Genomic DNA, 22,095 nt, shown 5'->3' with positions numbered 1-22,095 from the left:
AAAACAGCCTCAGTTTTAATGCCCCTCACCTCTACCCTTAATCTGCAAAGGCACCCAGACAAGGTTGTACATATGCCATGGTGATAATGACACCCCCTGTTGTGTTTGGTGGGCAGTGCTGCCTCTTAAATGAGACCCACTGCAGGCCACTTTTCAGAGACCAGCGCAGGTGTAAATTAGGTGTTTATTACCACATCACCCCGCCTTCCCACATATCCTTGTTTTTCTTTAATGAAGGGCGGTGCCATATTTAATCAGGTATTCTCTAGAGTAAGCATCTAATTCCTGAGATTTGAGCATAGACATGACAGTCATGTAAATACTGGTGCTCTGCTCACTGATGTCTGACACCGTGCAGCCTCTCACTTTGCAGTCTGATCAATGGGGGAGGGGAGACTAAGGAAAGGCTTCTTCCTGTCTGCAGCAGATTGATGACATCATCCAGTAAAGTCACTGGACTAGAGCTTGTGGGCTGTTTTTAAATGATAAAGGTCATCAACAGCTAAATGATCAAATATTTAAAAAAAAAAATTACCCTGTTGCTCCGTTCTGCCACGTTGGAGACTTATTCATGTGAACTTATTAGGCCACTGCGAGGTTGTTTCTAGCAAGTAGATGAATAGATTTGAAGAGGTCCTTACTGACTGTCCTCCTTAAGATTGTATTTCCCTAAAAAGTGGTTAGTAGCTTCTGCACCCAGCAAAAAGGAAGAACAAAAAAGAAGCCATCTGTTCCAAAAGTCATTAATGCTAATAATTGCTGCACTGCACTTGTGTAATCCCTAGTGAAACCGATCTGACTGCTCCGAAAAGGGTTATCCATCCCATATGATTCCAACCAGCCAATAGTGTACATCAAAATACACACCTACAAGGATTGCTTGGCTTTCTACACCAAACATAAATCTAGCCATAGGCTGCCTTCTTCCAGCAATTTGCAATCTGTGTTTCTAGTGATTGCATGAGTGCAGTGCAACATAAATAACAGTGCGTGGTTCTTGAAGTTTGAATCAAACTGCAATATGGAGCATCTGCCTTCCTTATCCCTCTTAAGCAGGCCATATACTATGCAGTTTTCTTTCCTTCCACTATGGGTGGAGGGAAAGAAAATAGCTTGATTCCCCCATCAACAGAGTAAGTGTTGAAACAGGAATCCCTCCCGCAGGGTTATCATGTTCTGCTGGCTGGAAGCCTTCCCTGCCCGCAGAAAACAATGGTCACTGCTGGCGGCTATAGCCCTCGGTAGTGATTGTATGCAAGAAATCCAATCGATTGATGGACCAATTTCAGCACAACCAGCCTTCCCATAGATGTTTCAGCAGGAACCAGCCGAGATTCGATCTAGTCCTGTTTTGGGATAACATGCAGACTGTAGACAGGCTAAATGTAAACAAAGCAGTATTTACACCGGCTTGGAATGACAACGCAAGAAAAGTGAAGTCAGAAAAAATGGTTCAGTTTGAAAAGCAAACATGTTTTAAAAGTCTGTTATAAACTTGCAGTGCTTGCATTGTTAAAGGATATGTTGGGTTTGCCCTTTAAGGATAACCGATGGCAGCGGTACACGCAGGCGTCCCTTAGAAAGTCTTTAAGTCTGACCTTTATTCATAGGCTTTTTGGCATCCATTGTTGGATTTTAAGCCAATGTTTTGTACTGGTGCGGTATGTTTACAAAACACTGAAGTCAAACCGTATGTGTAATGAGAGATTGGGTGGAAGTGCTCCATTTACCTGTCTTGTGCTATAAATAAAGCCCTCATCCTCCTCCCTCACTGGAAGCACTTTGAACAGGAGATGTGAATTAGTGTTTTGTTATGCACCGGAGTCCTCTGCACTTACTGGTGGGGTTATCTGAGGTAAGGCACCAGACAGATGTGAGGTGGGGGGGGGGAGCGTCACATCTGCGTGTTAGATTGTGTGTGGAATGCCAAAGTAACACAATGAGGATTTCTCCAAGATTCTTTTTTTATACTTTTTTTTTTTTTCTATTACTGTTTTAGTTGGAAAATCTTATGCTGGACAAAGATGGACACATAAAAATAACAGATTTTGGTCTCTGCAAAGAAGGCATAAAGGATGGGGCGACTATGAAGACGTTCTGCGGTACCCCAGAATACCTCGCTCCTGAAGTAGGTGGATAACATTTATTTGCATTTAAAGTACCACAAAAGACTCCTCTATGCCAGTTGAATTCAGAACCGAATCCAGATACTATGTGATAACCAAGAATTATAGAGTGATCAAAAACTTTCCTTGACCCAGACAAATACTCCTTCATTGGTATCTCACACACTCCCCCCTCCCAGACACTGCAGCTCACAGTGGGAGGGTTTCAGCAACACAGGCAATGCTGCCTATCCAGAAAGAAGTGTGGGATGGGGGCGGGGGGCTGGGTCAGCAGTGACCATGCCAAGCTACAGACATGTGAATCAGCAGTGACCATGCCAAGCTACAGACATGTGAATCAGCAGTGACCATGCCAAGCTACAGACATGTGAATCAGCAGTGACCATGCCAAGCTACAGACATGTGAATCAGCAGTGACCATGCCAAGCTACAGACATGTGAATCAGCAGTGACCATGCCAAGCTACAGACATGTGAATCAGCAGTGACAATGACAAGCTACAGACATGTGAATCGGCAGTGACCATGACAAGCTACAGACATGTGAATCGGCAGTTACAATGCCATGCTACGGACATGTGAATCGGCAGTGACAATGACAAGCTACAGACATGTGAATCGGCAGTGACAATGACAAGCTACAGACATGTGAATCGGCAGTGACCATGACAAGCTACAGACATGTGAATCAGCAGTGACCATGACAAGCTACAGACATGTGAATCAGCAGTGACCATACCAATAGACACACCGCCTGCAACAGGTTTCATCCCATTAAAATATTACTAAACCCTGGACTCTGCATCCACTATATCTGGTCTCCCACAATACACAGAACATGGAAATGCAATTATTGTAGTAAATATAAACTGCTAAATACCTTTTCCTTCAGCAGTTAGAGCAGTCTTGTGACTTCTATCAGTGTCCAGCCCAGCGCTAGCTAAAGCTTGTAGGAGGGGTTTTCTTTCTGCTCTAGGAGGATGGAAATCCCCTGACCTCTGTCTGGACAGTGCTGATTGGCCCTGTGCTGATCACATGCACTCTCCCAAAAAAAAAAAAACCTCTAGCAATATACACCAAACTAAGCATGTTCATGCCTATGGTTCAGCCTGGAGATAAGTGTTGGTTGCTTGAAAAAGGGGAGGAATAGAGAAGAAAGGATCAAACCGCCTTTACACAATGCGGAGTAAGAACCCCTTAGGTTCCGCAGTGGGTATAAGGAGTATGCTTTATTGCATATACAGACTGATTTTACTGTTGTGGGTTTAGTAACACTTTAAGGAACGTTTCACACTATCTGACTCTAACGTTGTGTGACTTCCCGGTTGATGCGACTTCAATCCAACTTTAAACTCTATGGATCTAAGTTGTACCAAAAATTGCACCAAAGTAGTGCAGGGATCTTTTCAAAATCACTGCAAATTTACGTTGCACCAGTCTGAACGGGTGCCATTGAAAAATAATTGGCTGTAACTTGTCATGTCCAAAGTCACATGACAAGTTGCACAAGTGTGAATGGAGCCTAAAGAGCAAGCAGGCACAGCCTACATGTGTGGCAACTCAGAACTGAATTCAGGAGCAGTGCAGCATTGTTGTCACACTATCACAAGAAGCTGCATTAGGTGGTCTTCACTTGCAGAATTTTGAGGATTTGCAAGGGGGATGAACAGGAAAGTGGAAGTTCAGATGTACTTTTTTTTTTTTTTTTTTTTGTGAAGCCATAGTTCTACTTTAATAGGTTTTCCAGGACAACTTAAAATGTCACCCCATAATCTGGCCCCAGGGAGTTTAAACAGGAACTTCATGCCTTCGTATCTTGTCGGCTGGATTGTCCTCAAAAATCGCACTCACACAACCAGGAAACAGGGCCCTCCTATTCCTTCTGTATTGTAATTGTAGTGTAACCCTTTAAATTCAGTGTTGTCTGTTGTAATCCACCATCGCACGCTGGATACTGCGTCTATCTTTGTATATATCCTCACGAGCTGCAGGTTTCTTGCAGCTGATCCCCTAAAAAAAAACCCCACTGCTGCTCATGTACAATGTGTGATAGAAGTGCAAATATGTCATTCTTATCAGTCTGAAATAAAATGTGGAGAGGAGTAATAATATAGAAAATGAAAGCTATGGGTGAAGGTCTGCTTTATGGCTGGATTCACACCTTTTGTGCTTACAATAATGCCTGCAAAACCTGCCTTCTCAATGTGTTACAACAAAAATGTAAATTATTGCAGCTTACCAGTCTTGGATATGGTGGTTAAATGTATTCTTTTTATCCTTTATTTTCACCTGGCGCTCCTGCCAGTAACAAATTTGCTGTCCTAGGGTGACAGTGCTCTGAATCAGTGTTGTTATCCTTGGACAGGACTACTGAAAACCGCTCCATCTCCTTTTCTATAACTTGGGGGTGCAATGTTTTGTTAACTAACAGTCAGCAGAGGCAGAGAGCATAGATTTAAGGTGTGATCAGTTGTTTTTTTCTTTGTTTTTTTTTTTTGCGTGGTTATTAGCTGGTATAACAAATCACTCTTAATGGTATATTTAAAAGACCAAAAGGAAGCAAATAAGAGAAAATCATTTTTAAAGTTTTACATACAATTTATTGGCACCCCAATGCACATTTACAGTAAAAGCATACCTTCCTGACCAGGTGCAGCACAGAATACTGTACCTCTCTGATTAATCCCTATAGATGGGGCGAAACACACTAGAGGAACATAGCCAGGAGCAGGGGCGGACTGACTATTTGGAAACTCGGGCACTGCCCGGGGTCAGTAGGGGGCCCCATGAGATGCCCCTGGTACCTTTTTTTCATAGGCTTTTTTGAGTTTGGGCAAAGACACATGGGCCCCATGATTTGGGCATCTAGAAGTGGTGAAAACAACTTGCTGAAGTTCAAACTGAGCATCAGAATGGGGAAGAAAGGGGAATTAAGTGACTTTGAACGTGGCATGGCTGTTGTTGCCAGATGGGCTGGTCTGAGTATTTCAAAAACTGCTGATCTACTGGGATTTTCACGTACAACCATCTCTAGGATTTACAGAGAATGGTCCGAAAAAGAGAAAATTTCCAGTGAGCCGCAGTTGTGTGGACGAAAATGCCTTGTTGATGTCAGAAGAGAATGGGCAGGCTGGTTCGAGATGATAGAAAAGCGAGAGTAGGATCAGAATTTGGCATAAACAACATGAAAGCATGGATCCATCCTACCTTGTAGGCTCATGCTGGTGTTGTAATGGTGAGGGGGATATTTTCTTGGCACTAGCAAAGTGTACCTAATAAAGTAGCCAGTGAGTGTATATAGTGGCTGGTTCTGGTGTGTGGCGTTTCCCCCTTCTGTCTTCCAATCTGTTTTTGCTAGTCTGGATAAGCTTGCTTGAATGTGGACGCCTGATCTGTGCTTTGGATTGCAGAAGGAAGTTTCATAGTGCTTTGAGTGGCGCTCCAAGTTCTTTGTATAAATGGTCACAGAATACTCAAATTCTCCGTGCATTGGGGTGTGGTATATTGTCAGAATACTGAAGATGTATAATTTTGTGTGTTGAGATATGTTTATGGACCATTTAAAGTGAATGAGTTACCATAATGCCACATACTTCAGTGTATGCAGAGGTATCAATGGGCCCTTCTACATTGTGCTTCACCAAAGGAAATGATTTGGTCTGGCATAGAAATATAATGCTCCTATTAGTGAAAAGTATTATACCAGATTTAACCTTCTGGTGGTCCTAGTGGTAAGCCTTGTGGGGGTCTGGAGAGGTCATAGATAGGAATACAATTTTCAGTAATGCTGAAAAAACCTTTTAAATAAAGTAATTTAGTATATTATCAGGGTTTGCAATTCTTGTACATGTTTCTTAATCGATGTCTCGAGTAGACACTTCCCCTCCACGTATGTCAGACAAACCAGTCTGGAAATAGCTTTGTGGAGGGTTTGCTTCTATGATTGACAAGCTCTGGACTGACCTCATTCTCCCTATTAGAACCTCTCATCAAGTGACTGTATTGGTTGAGAGGTCCCATTACCAGGAAGATTCCAACAGATAATTCTGGCCATGATGGGCTTTAACTGTTTGGTATTCATTTTTTAAAGTATCTGAAAATTAGCAGCCTTTTGACTAAAATGAACTTATCCATGTCCAATAGGGCTGCTCTGCCATCATTCTGGTCATTTGGCTCTGATAGTTGGTTGGCAGTATAGTATCCTTGCTAGTATGATGGGGGTCATGATTTGAGCGGTGCTACCTTGCCTGGCCTGGGGTTGGGAAGGCAGAGAGCCTGTAGAATTAAGTGCGACCTGGGCGTGCTCCTAGTATCACTATGGGCTTGGGACCCCACAGTGAAGACAGACACTAGGCCACAACATCACTTGTTTTTTGGTCATTGCCTCTTGCTTAACGCCTTTTGCCGAAATCAGCGCAATTTTTGTTACCAAGCTCAAAGCCTAGCCATTGTACAGATACACCCTTCTTATTTTTTCTTATTTGTTCTCTGTGTTTTTCTCACTGCACTCTGTGAGGGGAATTTTACTAAGAATGGAGCAAACAGAATATGGAGCAGCTATGCATGGCTACCAATCAACTTCTGTCTTTCATTTTCAAAGCTTAAAGTGGAACTTAACCCATCAATCTGTTTTTCCAAATGAAGGCCTGTCAGGAATATAACTGTCACAGTTGCTTATGCTCTTTACCGCACTGTCAAACCATCAAATAGCTGATGTCCTAACTGATCACATGTGCAGCACCATGGCAACTGCAAATCAAATAATGGCTAAGATGGCAGCTTTCTTGGCAGTAAAGGATAGGAAGGTTTAGTTCCATTTTAACTGAGCAAGCTGAAGAAGATAGAAGCTGATTTGTTACTATGCACAACTGCTCCGGGTTCCGTCTGCTCCAGTTTTAGTAAATTCCCCAATATGTGCTTTCACTCATGGCTGCATGGGTGTGGGTCTTTGGACCTACGCTGAATTTTAGGTGAAGGATGGATGTGTGGCCCTTACTCTCCCTCCTCTCTTGCCTTGGAGGGACTTGTACTTGAAAGCTGTGCCTAAAACAGGCAAGAAAAGGGTAAAGGGCTAGTCACCAGTATTGCCTGAAGACTTCCCGCATCTGATCTTTGCCTCATTGCTGGATTGCCATGCCTTGTTCTGCACTTTGTGTGTGGAGGTGGCCATCTTGGTACAGGAAGGGTGTTGCTTCCTTATATCAGAGCAGCCGCGAATGGTGATCTCATACCTCTTCTGCTGCTTCTTGATTATTCCTTCACCAGTCATCAGAAGTACAGATCCACTGAAAAGATAAAGCAAAAACAAGGAGATTCTTTCACTGAAGATCCTCAGGCACAGCTTCCTCTCCAGCAAGGAGAATGGTGAGGAGGCAGCCATGGATGATCTTGCAATGCAGATTTACAGCTATGAGGTATAAGTCACAGGTGTGCATATGTCAAATGTCAGGAAACTCGCTCTCCTATTGCAATTGGAATTCTGAACAAAATGTAGATTTGTTTTTTTTTTCCAAGTGCTGATTAGGGTGATGTTTTTTCCGTTCAGGTCCATTTTAATTCTCAAACTGATCTGCAGGGGAAATATGGCCAGCTTAGCAAAAGCCTGGCACATGGGAAACTATATCCTTATTGCATAGCTGCATGTACCCCCTGAGCTATTACACAGCTATATGATAGCATGCAAAGAACAGAGGAATATACACCAATGGATGATTTGTTTCTAGTTCTAATAAATGGCAAGAGCCCCATTTTTTGGGCACAGATGACTGTGATGATATTTTCTGAACCCAGCACTGATGTTTATGCAGTTGCTGCCTGCTTGTGTTTTTCTTCTGTTTGGAATCTGTTGCAAGAGCAGCAGCGCTGGCGATCTGTAGGGCTTTGATGTGCCCTCGATTATAGTGGGTACAGCTGTTGTGCTGTCTCTTGTAAATTCCAGGCTACAGCTGTCCAGAGCTGTTCCTAGTGGATTGATGGTCAGCCGGGTTTAGCATATGACTTCTCTGCATAGAACTGCCAGTCGTTAATAGATGCGTGTGGCAATCACGCTGACCTCCCCAGGAAATTTGCACGGCTGATATTAATATGCTGGCACAATATGTGCCGGGGGGTTAATTTAGGGGTCTGAATTACAGTGACAAGGGTAGCTTATTGAAGGTGTCTGTCTTGCAGCTAATATAAGGCCGGACAGCTTTTCCAGTGGTGGTTTGAAAAGATCTGACAGATTATAGTCACTGTGGGCAACTGACATTTCCCTTTCTCTGTATTTACTGTAATTAATAGCAGTGCATTGTAACACCAGCTGCACCCAGAAGTATTCTTTATGTACACATATATGTTTTGTAAATACTCATATCAGAACTTTTGTGTATATTCATTACATACAGTATGTAGACTCTGCTTCCTGCTTAGGACTGTAACAATGATTGTTGCTTACTGCTTGCCTTTCTCAGTGCCAGTTTTGTGGTCAGGTCTAACATGATTGTATAACATAGTCTTCATAAATATTGCACAAATATTGCAACCTGACTATACAATCTCACATATAATATATGCAATATGATCTGCCTTTTACCGTCGGCTATGGAGTGCAAGGCCAGCTTGATTTTGTACAGGGGTGTGGAAATGTTTGCATAAAACTACTTGTTCAGGGGCTAAATCAGTGCATCAATCTACTTGTCTCGCATCACAATCTACTTGTCCTGATTAAAAAATAAATAAATAAATAAATTGTAACCAAAAGTGAGGTGCTGTTAGGAATGTCCATGGCTTTTAAAACCAAAAGGGGCTCTATGGTGACTTAAACGTTTAATTTTTTTAACATTGCGCTGTATGTCTCCTCCTCCCCTCCCTGCCTGCCTCCAGCACCGCACCCAGGAACTAGCAGGGAGGGGAGAGGCCTTGCAGTGTAATGAGCACCGATTGGATGCTCGTCATGGAACAGGAGTTTATCCTTTTTGCTGCCAGAACCATTTTTGCGTTTTTTGCACAAGTTTAAAAAATCATTTTAGGCTTGAAGATTACACAAAACCCCCAAACATATATTCTGAAGGCAAAGACCCCAGAGAATGAACTAGTGGTAGTTCCAATTTTTTATGTCGCATGATATTGCAAAGGTCTAGGATATGCAAAATTTCAGTAAAAAATACACTTAAATTAATTTTAGGGCACAAAAAAGCAATAAATTACCCTATTTTTTAAAATATAAAAGATGAGGTTCCACCGAGTAAATAGATATCCAACATGTCAAACCTTAAATTTTCTATAGGCGACCCTTTAAAGCCCCTTATAGGTCATCAGTATAGTGTTATAGAGGATGTCTCATGCTAGAATTATTGCCCTCATTCTGGCGTGTGCAGTGGTATGTAACATATGTATTGCAATGAACATTTTCAGGCATAGGCGCCCCGGCGCTCGCGCTGTGACTTTTGCACGTGTGGGGGAGGGGCTCAATTTTTTTCTTTTTTTTTTTGTTTGTTTGAGGGGATGTTATGTGCTTGGGTGCAACTTTATTTTTTTACTATTGAAAAAAATATTTTTTTTACTTATTTTCATCACATAGGGGACATAAAGTCCCCTATGTGATGATATTTTTGGTGAAAGGTTCTCTTTAATGAGACATCCGGGGTCTAAAAGACCCTGCATGTCCCCCTGTGCTCCCTTGAATGTAATGCAGTGTACATCACCCTTCATTACATTCTGGAATCTGTGAATGGGGACTTCTGGGTCAGGACAAGAAGGGGAGGGGAGTGGACATGTTCGCTCTCCTCCCCTCCCCTCTAGCCACCAGCACACACTGAGCCAGTCCCGGGCCCGTAGATGGGCAAACGGAGCAGGGGAGAAGTTCACAAGCGGGAGGGCGGAGGCTGGCACCGTGGTGCACTGTGTGAAAACAATCAGATGGCAGTGCTGCCGTCTGAATGCTTTCACCTGACAGGTGAGCCCTGCTGCCTGACCGCAGCAGGGCTAAATGTTGGAAAAAAAGCTACCTACCGGATGCCTGGAACTACATGTCCCGGGCGTTGGGTGATACAAATTCAACATCCCTGTACTAATTGAATCGATTGTTTAGAGTTGTCCTCATGTTACATAGGTCCAGTAAATCTGAAAGAGATTATACAGTCAGGCTGTATAGTGTATGGACAGCTTAAGATTTACTAACTATGTAGTGTCTAAAGCTGGCCATAGATGGATAAAATTTACAACAAAAAGTCTTAGGCCAGCCATACATGGATTGAAATTTGTCCGGTTCTGCAGGGACCGGCCAAGATTCGATCCCTGCATGAGCAGGCTAATTGTACCCAAGTCAATCCATTGATCGACTTTGGTAAAACCAGCCCATCGTCTTTTTTTTACATTCGATTGCTTCTAGTGGTTTAGCCACTAGCAATATTTATTGTGTTCTGCCAGCCGGCAAGGATCCTTGTGGTGGAAGGAAAGAAAATGCAGTCATCTATGGGCTTCTTTAGGAAAAGTCTTAGACAAAATTTGTACAAAAGTTCTCAGAACATTCTCATTCTCGATGGTCATTCAAAAGAATTTGTTTGATTTTGGAATGAATTGACTTTATCAAACGAAAAACGCAACATTTGTTTAAGAACAATGTTCCATCCGGCTCCTTCCAATTTTCTCATCACTGAGGTTGAAAAAAGTGTTGATTTGACCCAGTGATGAGAAAAGAAGATTCTTAGAAAGTTCCTTTGTTTTTCTAAAGTATTTTTGTTCAAAATTGTACCCATCTATGGCCAGCTTAAACAATCTGTTCAGTTTCTATCCAATCAGTTAGGCTCCTGAACTACCCAGTTGTTTACAAATCAGAAGCTGAAGGTCTACTTGGCATCTCCCAACAGTCATCAAGCAGCGGTACTAATCACATTCACTGATCTACTGACAACCATTTAATAGATTAATGAAAATATGGAATGCACAAGCATGCATTTCAAACTTTAATTGCAGTGCTTACCTTCCATATTTAGGGTGCAAAAGGAATAGCGTTCATGCTCCCTAGCCCTCCCACCTTCAAACCCTACCCTTTTTGAAAGGTAAGATTTTAATCAATATCTCAACAAACAGAGTAACAATTTCCAAAATTTTGACAAAACTGCATTTTTTATAGAACATTTGTTTAGCTGATTACATGAAAGCAAGGTTAATAATATAACTTTGATTACAAAATCTTCAGTTTTACTCAAATTAGTTGATTCAAAAATGAATATACCTGCCAACAAAAACTACTCCATCTAGTATTTTGTATGACCGCCATAATTTGTAAGGACAGCACCAAGTCTTCTAGGCATGGAATGATCAAGTTGACAACATATTGAAACATCTATCTTTTTTCATTCTTCAAGAACGACCGACCTCTTTTAGAGCCTGGATGCTGGATGGAGAGTGATGCTCAACTTGTCTCTTCAGAATTCCCCATAGGTGTTCGATTGGGTTCAGATCAGGAGACATACTTTGCCACTGAGTCACTTTCACCCTGTTCTTCTTCAGAAATGCAACAGTGGCCTTAGATGTGCACTTTTCCAACATGACAAGGATCTAAAACACACGACGACCAAGGACACTGAGTGATGGGAGCATCTTCTCTTTTAAAATAGAGCAGTACATCTGTGAATTCATGATACCATCAATGAAATGCAGCTCCCTGACACCAGCAGCACTCATACAGCCCCACAGAAGGACACTGCCACCACCATGTTTCACTGTAGACACCATGCATTTTTCTTTGTATTCCTCACCTTTGCGATGCCAAACTGTTTTGAAGCTATCAGTTCCAAAAACATTTATCTTGGTCTCGTCACTTCAGAGTAGAGTCCCAGTAGTTGTCTTTTTTTTCAGCATGGGCCCTGGCAAATTCTAGGTGGGCTCTTTTGTGCATGGGCTTTAGGAGAGGCTTCCTTCGCGGACGACACCCATACATGCCATTCCTCTGCAGTGTACGCCGTATTGTGTCACAACTTCCATGGATGGCCTGGACGTCTCTGTGAGATAGTTGCAGTGCCATCTTTGCAAATTTTTTTGCACTTTTGCCACAGTATTCTGACTGATAAAGCTTTGCTGATCTTCTTGTAGCCTTCACTTTTCTTGTATAAAGAAATTATTTTCTTTCTCAGGCTTAGTGACATTCTTCTTCCATGTGGTACCATTGCTGACAGCATGAAATGGGAAGGATTTTCTTTAAGTAATGCCCTTTTATAATCAACTGTCTGCTGGAAACCTGTTTCATGAATAATTAGACTCACCTGTAGTTAAATTCTTGTTAATTAAGATTTTGTTGTCTAAAATTTAGCTTTTCTCCTAAGACTTTCATTGGGGTGTATTCTTGTTTGCAATCAATGGACTGCATTTGTGGGAGTATTTTGTAGTATAGTGTCCCATAGAAAATGTTGATTCTAAAGGTTTTCTGACGTGCGTGCGTGCGTGCGTGTGTGTTGACAAGAGGACTGAAGACTGCGCATTCCTTTTTAAACAGTTTTTGTTTTTTAATGACGTGTTTCACACTGCCACAATAGTGAAGCACCTCTAGTTACTTCAAATTTGTTTCCTTCACATTCCAACTTGTTCAAGACCTCCTAAATTATTACTGCATTATTCCATGTTTTCTTGTTCCACTGAATCTATTCGTATGCGCTTCGTTTTGATCAGCCTGTCTGACTTGTCTGTCTTTGTTATTTGGGGTATTTTGAAGAGACTTGGCAGCGTGTCACACAGACATACGACAACTGTGAGACAGGAATGGTCATAGATCAGTGTAGTGTGGACATATATAGAAGGTTCACTGGCAGCCTCTAGAGCAGTAGATGAGATCTATTACTTACCATTCATTCCCAATCTAGCCAATTGTAGTGTAATTAGAAAATAAGGGGAGATCTGGAAGTCAACCTGACCCCAGACAGCATCTGCCTCTTCATCAGAAGTCAATTTGACCCCTGACAGCCACTACCTTCTTGCCTGGAAGTCAACCCAACCCCAGACAGTCTCTACCTCCTCAGAGGTAATTGACCAGGTCTGATTCCTGGCTGAACCCTATCATCTCTTGTCTATAGGGATAAATACGCACATTCACCCAGTGTATATGTTTGTACAATGGTCTATTTCGAAAAACATCATTTGGTATCCAGGTTGTGCATCCTCGGTTGGCCACCATCCAGTGTCTGTAGAGCACCTTGAGCGTTTTTAAAAGCCAATGTATTTGTATCAGCTCTGATAGGTTGTGGTGTGTGGGTGCTTTTTTTTTTTTTTTTATAATTCTCTATCAATGTTTGATTTAGTTTCATTGCATTGTCAGAGGGTTATCTAATTTCTAGGAATATTTTAACCATTACAGTGAAGCATGTAGATCTACAGCACCAAAAATGTAAAGTCCTAAATACTGATTTGATAGCAAAATTGTAAGCAGAAATCAAATTCCACAAGGAGGCTTTTATGAGAAGCATTGTATGGTTGGCATTGATGCTTCTGCTTCGTTTCTAATGGTTAACATATAAAAAAAATGATGTACCTGGGGGCAGTCAGTTTTGCGTGTTACACATGATGGTTCTTTTTCCTGCTTAGTCATACTGCACAGTGATACTGCTTACTGTTAGTCTGTAAGTAAGGTCTGACGTGTCTGAAACAGTAGAGAGATAAGAAAGTCATTTGTTCACTGTTCTTGAACATGTTATATGTTGCAGCCATATTTGTCTCCGCAAGTGGTGTTTGAAATCCCAAACAAACGTTCCGTTTTGCTACCTGCAGCATGCAGTGGCTGCACAATTTGGGTTGAGAGATGTTTCCATGCAGGCCTCTAAACTTGAAGCACTTCTAATAGAAGATGACCATTCTAAGTTAATCCCTAGATACTATTTGATGTCACTTTCCTCCTAGTCTTCGAGGATGGAGAGAATTGAGAGGCAATGGCGTACTGATGGTCCTTCCTTTACGGACAAGGCCTGGAAAGAAATTGAGACCCAACTTCCCATCGTTTTATTGCCCAGAGATAAACTGATCCAGCTTAGATACATAAAATTTATTATACTCCTAGTAGGCTAATTAAAATGAGAAAATTGGATTCTCCAGTTTCCCCACAGTTTCATTATGACTCAAGATTTTTTTTCATATGATTTGGGCATGTCTCAGAGTTAGGAAATTTTGGTCTGCTGTTACTCAATTTTTGGAAGAAAAAATTGTCAATTCCTAATACCTGCACTCAAACTAGCCGTCTGTTCAGTAACTTTGCTAAGGAGATGCATGGCTCACAGAAAACATTACCTAGGTTACTATTCTTTTATGCTAAAAAAGCTCTAGCAAATAGAAGGCATCTTTTCCTCCTACGATCCAATTCTGGATTGAACTATAGAAAAGGCCTTACCTATCTAAAAAATGGCTTATACCTCTAGGGGCTGTCGGAAGAAATTTGAAAAAAATCTGGACAGGTTGGATGACTTTGGTTTCCAGAAATATGGAGGACTAAACTCCAGGCCCTTTAACCCAATATAAGTCTGTATTGTATGCTCCCGAGCAAAGTTTTCCCTTTTAGTATCTTTTTCGTGGAGTGTTTAAGATTTACAGTATACCTGTTACCAGCAGTGGTTGGTTGGTTTCTTTATTTTTATTTCTTTTTAGTTTTGGTTTTCTTTACCTATGCAATCTGCATATCTGGGAAGTGTATGGCTTCAGTCCTGATACAGGCGGTCTATAGATCCGATAGATGCACATACGTTTACTATTGTATTGGCATGCATGCTCTGATACTTCATTGCTGCTGTATAACCTTGTGCCTTACTGCCATATCTGTATGCTGTTTGTTCTGAAAATTAATAAAATTTGACCTTTTAAAGAAAAAGGTGCAACATGAAACGTGGTCACATTAACCAAACCCCCACCCTCAAATCACCCCGTCCATCATGGGTTGCTTCTCCCGAGTGTCCTCTTGTGTTTTGGGTTTTGCCCATCTGTCAACTCGGCAGAGGGGCTCGCAGATCTCAGTGGAGCACAAATGTGATGACGTCACTGCACTTGTAGTCCATTGGTTACATCCAGGAGCCTGTGCATGGCAACCCCCAATACACTGATCACAGTTGCAGTGCTCTGCAGGCTTCAATGTAAACATTAATTAATGCATGTTTTTTTTCTTTTATTAATGTGGATGCATTTATAATATTTTTTGCAAAAGGTGGACTATGCCTTTAACTGACTCAGCTGTTATTAACATGTATGTCTGGGTGAAATATAAAACAAAAAACATATGCTGTATGCCTCTGCAATAAATGCACATTTCTCTATGCTTTGTTTCTTTTAAAACACCAAGTACAGAAAAATACCCTTTGATCGTGCCACAAATCCAGTGAGCTCATAGCCCTTTTTTCTGAGCTGGCACACTGTACTGAAACCTCATGCAATATTGTCAGCCTTGCCTACTCCCCCTTATGTTCTAGAGATGAGAGGGGGAGGTGTTCTGAAGTCCTGTGGGTATAGCTGACAACGCTGCTTGGGATTTCAGTACAACAGCTCAATTATGGAATTAGGCGCTCACTGGATTTTTGGCAGTTTGGCAGGTATTTCTGTATACATGCAGCATTTTTAAAGGGATGGCATTTTGGGAATTGTGCATATATTTCAGAGATGTACGGAATGATTTTTGTTTTCCTTTTTGGCCTGGTGTACATTTTTTTTATCCAATGGTTTTTTTGTTTTTAAGTTTTTCACATTACAAAGACAATACGAAACAGCACAAAACAACGCAAATAATAAACAGATATCAATAGGCAATTAGTACAACGCTATGCATTCTTATATGCAAAACTTCTATTGTGTTCCAGCCTTCAGAATTGAAGGAGGGGACCCGTCCATCGACCCGTGGTCCCGACCTCCCTGGCCTGGTGTATATTTTTTAAGCAGGGAAGTTGATCATATTCCCTGTGATACAGGTGACCAATGGAGAAGAGCATTTACAATTCAGTACATGAATTACAAGAATACATCTATGTATCAGCAAGCAACAGTAACTTTTAGGTAAAAGTTACAAAAATAACTCAGAGCACCCATAGTAATGAATAAAGTGATAAGGGAAGGTATGGGTTACCCATTCCCATTACCCACCCCACCCCCACCTGCACAGCCATTGCTGCTTCCCATAGCAATCAATCAGATCCTGTGTATCATTTCCATATAGAGGAAATAACTACATTCAATTCATTGCTGGGGGTGCCTGTTTACTCAGTTTCAGTTGTTCTATACCAGTCCTAGTCCAAGACTTTCAGCTAGGACATCCCATTGGAGTCTCTCCTATCAGCTGGCCAATCAGAGAGCAGACACAGCCATTCTGATTCAGTTAAGCAGTACTGTTGGTATTAACGAGGTGCAAAGGCCATTCCCCAATAGCGACTGTTCAGCATTTATCATGAATAAGGCCATTTGTATTGCTGTGCAAAGACACACAGGCCCTTTTGCAAGTAGCAAAATTTTTTTTGGATTCATTACTCTATGTACTGTCACTGACGTACAATACAAGGTCAACTAGTAACAGATGAACAGATGAATACAGCATGGCTTCCTAGGCAGAGCCACACCGCAAAATATTACAATCGCAATAAAATGTGCAGTGTTTTGGTAAGGGGCAGCTGAATGCTTTGAAGTCACTGAAGTTGCCTATTGGTAAAAAGAAAAATGTAGGATAATAGAGAAAAGGACAGCTGGGCTACTCTATTGCTATTGTGTGTGTAGACGTGGGAATAGAAGATAAGAGGCCTGCTTTGTCTCAGCTCTTCTCTGGCTCAGAAATGTAAAAGCTCCGTCTCTATTCCCCTCCAGACCTGGCTTTCCAAATTGCCATTTTATTGGCATCGTGCAGGATCTCCATGCCTCAATATACACTGGGTAACGTATGTGTCAGCTCAAATGCATAGATTGAAATGCAATACAAGAATGCTTTGGAATACTTCCGCTTTCTAGAAGAGTTGAGTAAAGCCAAGAATATTTAGGAATTATGCATAGCTGGCATCTGCGCCGCAGTTACTATAAAACACCAGTTACCATTTTAATCTGACATTCCTGATCTGCATACTGGGGACTGACTCATGGTATTGAAGCCGGAGGGCAGCATAACAACCAGGTAATAAGCATTTTCAGATATACTTCCTTTCTAGCTGTACAGGAGCTAGACAGCCCAGCAATACCAAGAGCTCAGGTGATGCTTAATGTACTAGCAGGATCAACAGGTAATAAAAATGTTATAAGGGGGGACTGGTGAATTGGGCATCAATTGACAAGAGAATGCTTAACTGCCTTGAAGCCAGGCGAGTCAAATTTCTGTGTTGCTTGGAGAGCCATCAATCTAGTTCAGTTATTGACTGTTACATTTTCTGACACATCAAGTCAAGTCCTCTACTTTGATTTAAGGTTTATTAGAGAATCCAGTTTCTGTTTTTCTTAACCATTCAGAGATCCAATACCAACCTTCAAGCAATTTAGATACCCCTGGTTACAGCTCATCTCTGGGCAGCTGTTTTTTCCCCCCAGTGTCTCACCTCCTACCTCCCAAAGCCCCTGTGATGTGACCCTCCAGGTTACCATGTGTAAAGACCGATGATCAATCATTGCAGTCAAGGCCTGTTTCTGCCTGATCTTGCTGCCACCCCTCATCACACCATTGCTGCAGTCTTAAGGACCTTTTGAGGACCCACCAATGGACAGTCAACAGGAATTGTCCACATCACTAGGCAATGACATTGACACCTGGGGAAGGGCTGTCATACTCCGCAGGCCTAAAAAAAAATACACTGGATGTGGAGCATCATCTGACTAAAGATTGAGCAAACTATGATGGCCATTAAAGTGGTTCTAAAAGCAGTTTTTTGTTTTACTTTACTGCATTCTCTGCATTAAGGTAGAACACCTTCTGCATGCAGCTTCTCCCCCCAGCCCCCCCTTATACGAACTGAAGCCCAATCTTGATCCAGCGATGTGCACGAGCAACAGGTTTCTCTCTGGCCCTCTCTCTCTCCTCATTGGACAGAGGCAACAGTGGGAGCCACTGGCTTCTGCTGCTGTCAATCACAGCCAGTGAGAAGAGGGGACAACTCAAAAGTGAGCATGCATGATTTCCTTCACAGCAAGCGGCTTGCTATGGGGACACTTGACAGTCACTTTTAGGTTTTTTAATTAGTAGGGCATTTAGATTGGGGAGGGGGGGGGGGGGATTTAGTGGAGATGGGTCTCTGGCCAGAGCACAACCTTTGCTTTAGAGCGAAATAACCTGACAACCTTTTGTTATCTCAGAGACTCTATTAGTAAGTTCTGCTATTTTGAGTTCTTGGGTCTGCACATTTAGCCATTATAAAGGGGGTTCCACTCTACTTATTGGAATTTAGAGATTTCATAGTATGGGGAATATAGCAAGAACAGTCAACTCTCCCATGTGGACAGGAACAGAGTCAGGAATTATGGCCAAGAAATCATGCTGTCAGAGGGTGTCAGCAACTATGTATGAATCCAGCTTGTGTAATGTATCCTAGAGATGCAGCGTGGTTATAGGCAGGCGTACATAAGGAAGTGAGCAGAGTGTTCTGTCCAGCTTCACTGTTTCTATGCAACACACAGGCTCTGCAGGTTGGCTGCTTGCCCCAGTTTTAGCTGGAGCGGGAGCCTTTTTATTTGGCACAGCACTGTTACATTATATGGCTAGGATCTTGAGAGTTTTCCTTGCCAGCAGAAGAAAATCATCTCTGAAAATACAACTGCTTATCTGACGGGATCAGAGCATTTCCCACTGACTCCCACCCTGCCATGATACAGCATTCATAATCTTACAGGGGAATTTTCAAACCGTGATTTCTATAAAGAAAAAATCAATGGTTCCAGAGTCTGGTGGGTTTAGTAATCTGCCGACGTCTTGTATCTCTTAGGACTCATTCACACCAGTGGGCATGCATTATGCTCTGTATAACACGCACCCACTGGTGTGCATTGTGTAGGGGCATTGCACTGTTTACCTTTTTTTTTTTTTTTTTTTATATTATTTTAACCTAATGTTTGTAATTACAAAATATTGAATTCTCTCTAAGCACCACAGAGTGTTGGAATGCAGTGTAGTACGTGGTCAAAGCTTCTGGCCAACTCCTCCTGCTATAGAATTCTGTGTGCTTTGCTTATCTTGAAGTTCCTCCACTACTCTTGTGTTCCCAATAATATCAATGGGCCCCCTTGTAATGATTGGGGAAGCTGTGCAGTCATGCGGATGCATAGATCTGACTGTGAAATTGTCTGGTTAACACTGCAGGGTTAAACCACCTAAGTCAGAAATCTCATTTTTGGGTGGACTGATGAAAAGAAACCTAGAACCTGCCATTACTGACTTCTCGTTCTGCAAAATTCAAGTTGCTTGCAAGTCCTTCTGACCCTCAGATTTCATTGCTGTGAGTCAATGATCTGGAACAAGTATGCAGATAAAAATATTTGACCTTTTTTGTTTTGCATACTTATCAGGGATCTGAAAATACTACTTGCCTGGCTGTTATTTATAACTTCAAACTCTGACCTTAGCCCTGCCCTTTGCTGCACCTCTCTGTTGGCCAGTGAAGCTGCTGAACTTCTTCCTTGGCCAACTGTGGAGGGAGTGGTGCAGAGCTTGACTACTGAAAGCCCAACAAAAATCCCATAAAAGCTGACGCCATTCTGGCTATTTTGTGTCCTGAATGTGAATTTATATTCCTATGTTATTGGTTACATTTACTTTTTTTTTTGTCCATTGAAAGACAGTTCTGCTTTAAGCCAGCCATAGATGGATCAAATCTTGGCCGGTTCAGCAGGGACTCAATCTATCTATGGGCAGGCTGGTTGTACTGAAGTTGATCCATCAATCAATTTCAGTACCACCAGCTGGTTGGATTTCTCAGGTTCGATTGCTGCCGGCAGCTATAGCCCCTAGACTCCCTGCTGGTATAACACAATATCTCTGCAGTAGGGATTCCCCCTTCAATGCAGTCAGTTGAGTGATTTTCAATGGCAAGCCATAGATGGTGTGATTTGTGTGGTTGCAGGAAAGAAAATCGCTTGATTCCACACCGTTGATATTGATGGGGGATTTCCTCCTGAGGCAGTGGGGAGCCTTCCTGGCTAGCAAAATATGATGAGTACTGCAAGCAGCTGTAACGGCTGGCAGTAATCACATCCGAAAAAATCCAACAAGCTAGTTGTACTGAAGTTGATTGGATCAACTTCAGCACAACCAGCCTGCCCATAGATGGGACCGCAGGGACCGGCCACAATTCGAGCCATTTATAGCCGGCTTTTCCTGTGGCCCATGGAAAAATCACATCTATGGCTTGCCTTATGTAATCACCAACTGGGTATATTGCCACCTGCAGTAGTGGGATTCTAGGTGCAACTAAAAAAAAAAAGCTCCTGTTGGTGGCTAAAACCCCATCCACGACTGTGGACAGCTTCATTACATGTATAGCAGTATTTACACAACTGGGCAGCAGCAAGCCAGAGGTGCTGTGTCCTCCAATGAATGCAAAGAAAAGGATGTTGCAATGAGTGCAAAAGGGAAAAAAAAAATTGGAGTCTCTCTTTAAAGCAAGTGAGTGAAATCCAGTCTCTGGGAGCATGAACTTGTGAGCTTTCTGGTAACGGATGAGGCTGGCTCCTGGCAGACCGGCAGCTGTGCTAGCCTTGTACTTATATGGGGCAGCTGCAGAGCCAGCTGTCGTGTGCTGTGAATCATACGCCAATGGATGCTGTAAATAGACCTGAGTGTAGTAATCTAATACCTACCAGCTTTTGCATCTTACAGAGGGACTTGAGAACACCCCCCACCCCCTAGACGCAGCCACAGTTAAAGTTCCATTTAAAAGACAGTTTGCCCTCTAAACAAAAACTGCAGAAAATGATTCAGCTTATTAAATAAAACCCGCCTCTTTCTTCTCATTAATCACTCTCCTTAATTCAGCCAGAATTTTTTTTGCGTTCTGCTGTTGTTGTTTAACTCTATCAAGGGATCCATTGAGGAGATAGATTGGTGAGCGGGAGCAGTACTCTCGAACAGAACTGGCAATCATTAGCAGCGTTTAGTACAGTAATGTGAATTCAGGAGCCATTAACAGTCTTGTAATAGAATTAATGGGCCATCCTGCTTTTTAAGAGCTTATCAGTAGAGACTGGCAGTACACTATGAACATGTGGGGAGATATAAAAGGGCCATATGCAGTATATGAAGTTCTGAAATGAACAGACATTGAGCCGGTGGGATGGTGGGGCTGTCAACAAAGTTTTAGCCATAGGTTTTCCAGCCAAGGACCATTTCTGTGCCATGGGCAATGGGGATTTGTGTTTTTTTTTTTTTCTTTCCCTTTATCTTTATATTATCCAGAGGGGATTGGATAAACCTACAGGTAAAGGTGGCAAGCCATGCAGCACTGCAAAATGATTTAGCTAGAAGTGTGACTGTGATGGATGCCATTGTAACAGAGATAGTTACTGTCACTTAGTGGATAGTCTACTGCTGGTCAGCACAATTCATTTTTATTATATTCACTATTATGGAAGATGCAGTAAGGGGAGTGAGACTTTTGGAGTATGTGGTGGTGATGGAGGAGCTGATTCAGAAACTACACCGTATTACCACCTAACATGGAAATATAATGCGTTTTAAGCACCACAAATCAAAAGTGCTTTAATTAATTTGTAATATTCAAAGCAAACTCGCCCATCCATGTCTGCAGTGCTTTATTTTGCTGAGGAGTCACTTTGAAAAACATCCCTGAGCATTTCTTGCCATGGCCATCTTGAGTAAGGGCAGATGAGTCATATAGCAATTACTTCCTGGAATCAATCAGCCCAGGCAGGAGGGCATGCTTAGCTGAGAATACCCCTCCTCCCCTCCTGAAGACTCCTGGGATGCAAGACATTATTTGCCTAGGCCAAAAACCAGGAAGTAACTAAAAGAAAAAAAAAATATGATATACCTTCCTATCGATTTACTAATG

General features: G+C 42.1%; 1 protein-coding gene across 2 annotated transcripts in view; it reads left to right on the top strand.

Moving 5' to 3' along the window:
• AKT1 (AKT serine/threonine kinase 1) overlaps positions 1-22,095 on the top strand; it is a 207,780-nt gene that overhangs the window by 162,633 nt on the left and 23,052 nt on the right. For both annotated transcript variants that reach the window (XM_089680299.1, XM_089680298.1), the window contains exon 10: positions 2,000-2,128. In XM_089680299.1, the coding sequence (XP_089536425.1) occupies positions 2,000-2,128 (129 nt within the window). The remainder of the gene's footprint in view (positions 1-1,999; positions 2,129-22,095) is intronic.

This window comes from Staurois parvus, unplaced genomic scaffold (assembly GCF_062004578.1).
Source record: "Staurois parvus isolate SC_StPar_1 unplaced genomic scaffold, SC_StPar_1.0 ptg000239l, whole genome shotgun sequence".
NCBI lineage: Eukaryota > Metazoa > Chordata > Amphibia > Anura > Ranidae > Staurois > Staurois parvus.
This window is presented reverse-complemented; position numbering and strand designations above follow the sequence as displayed.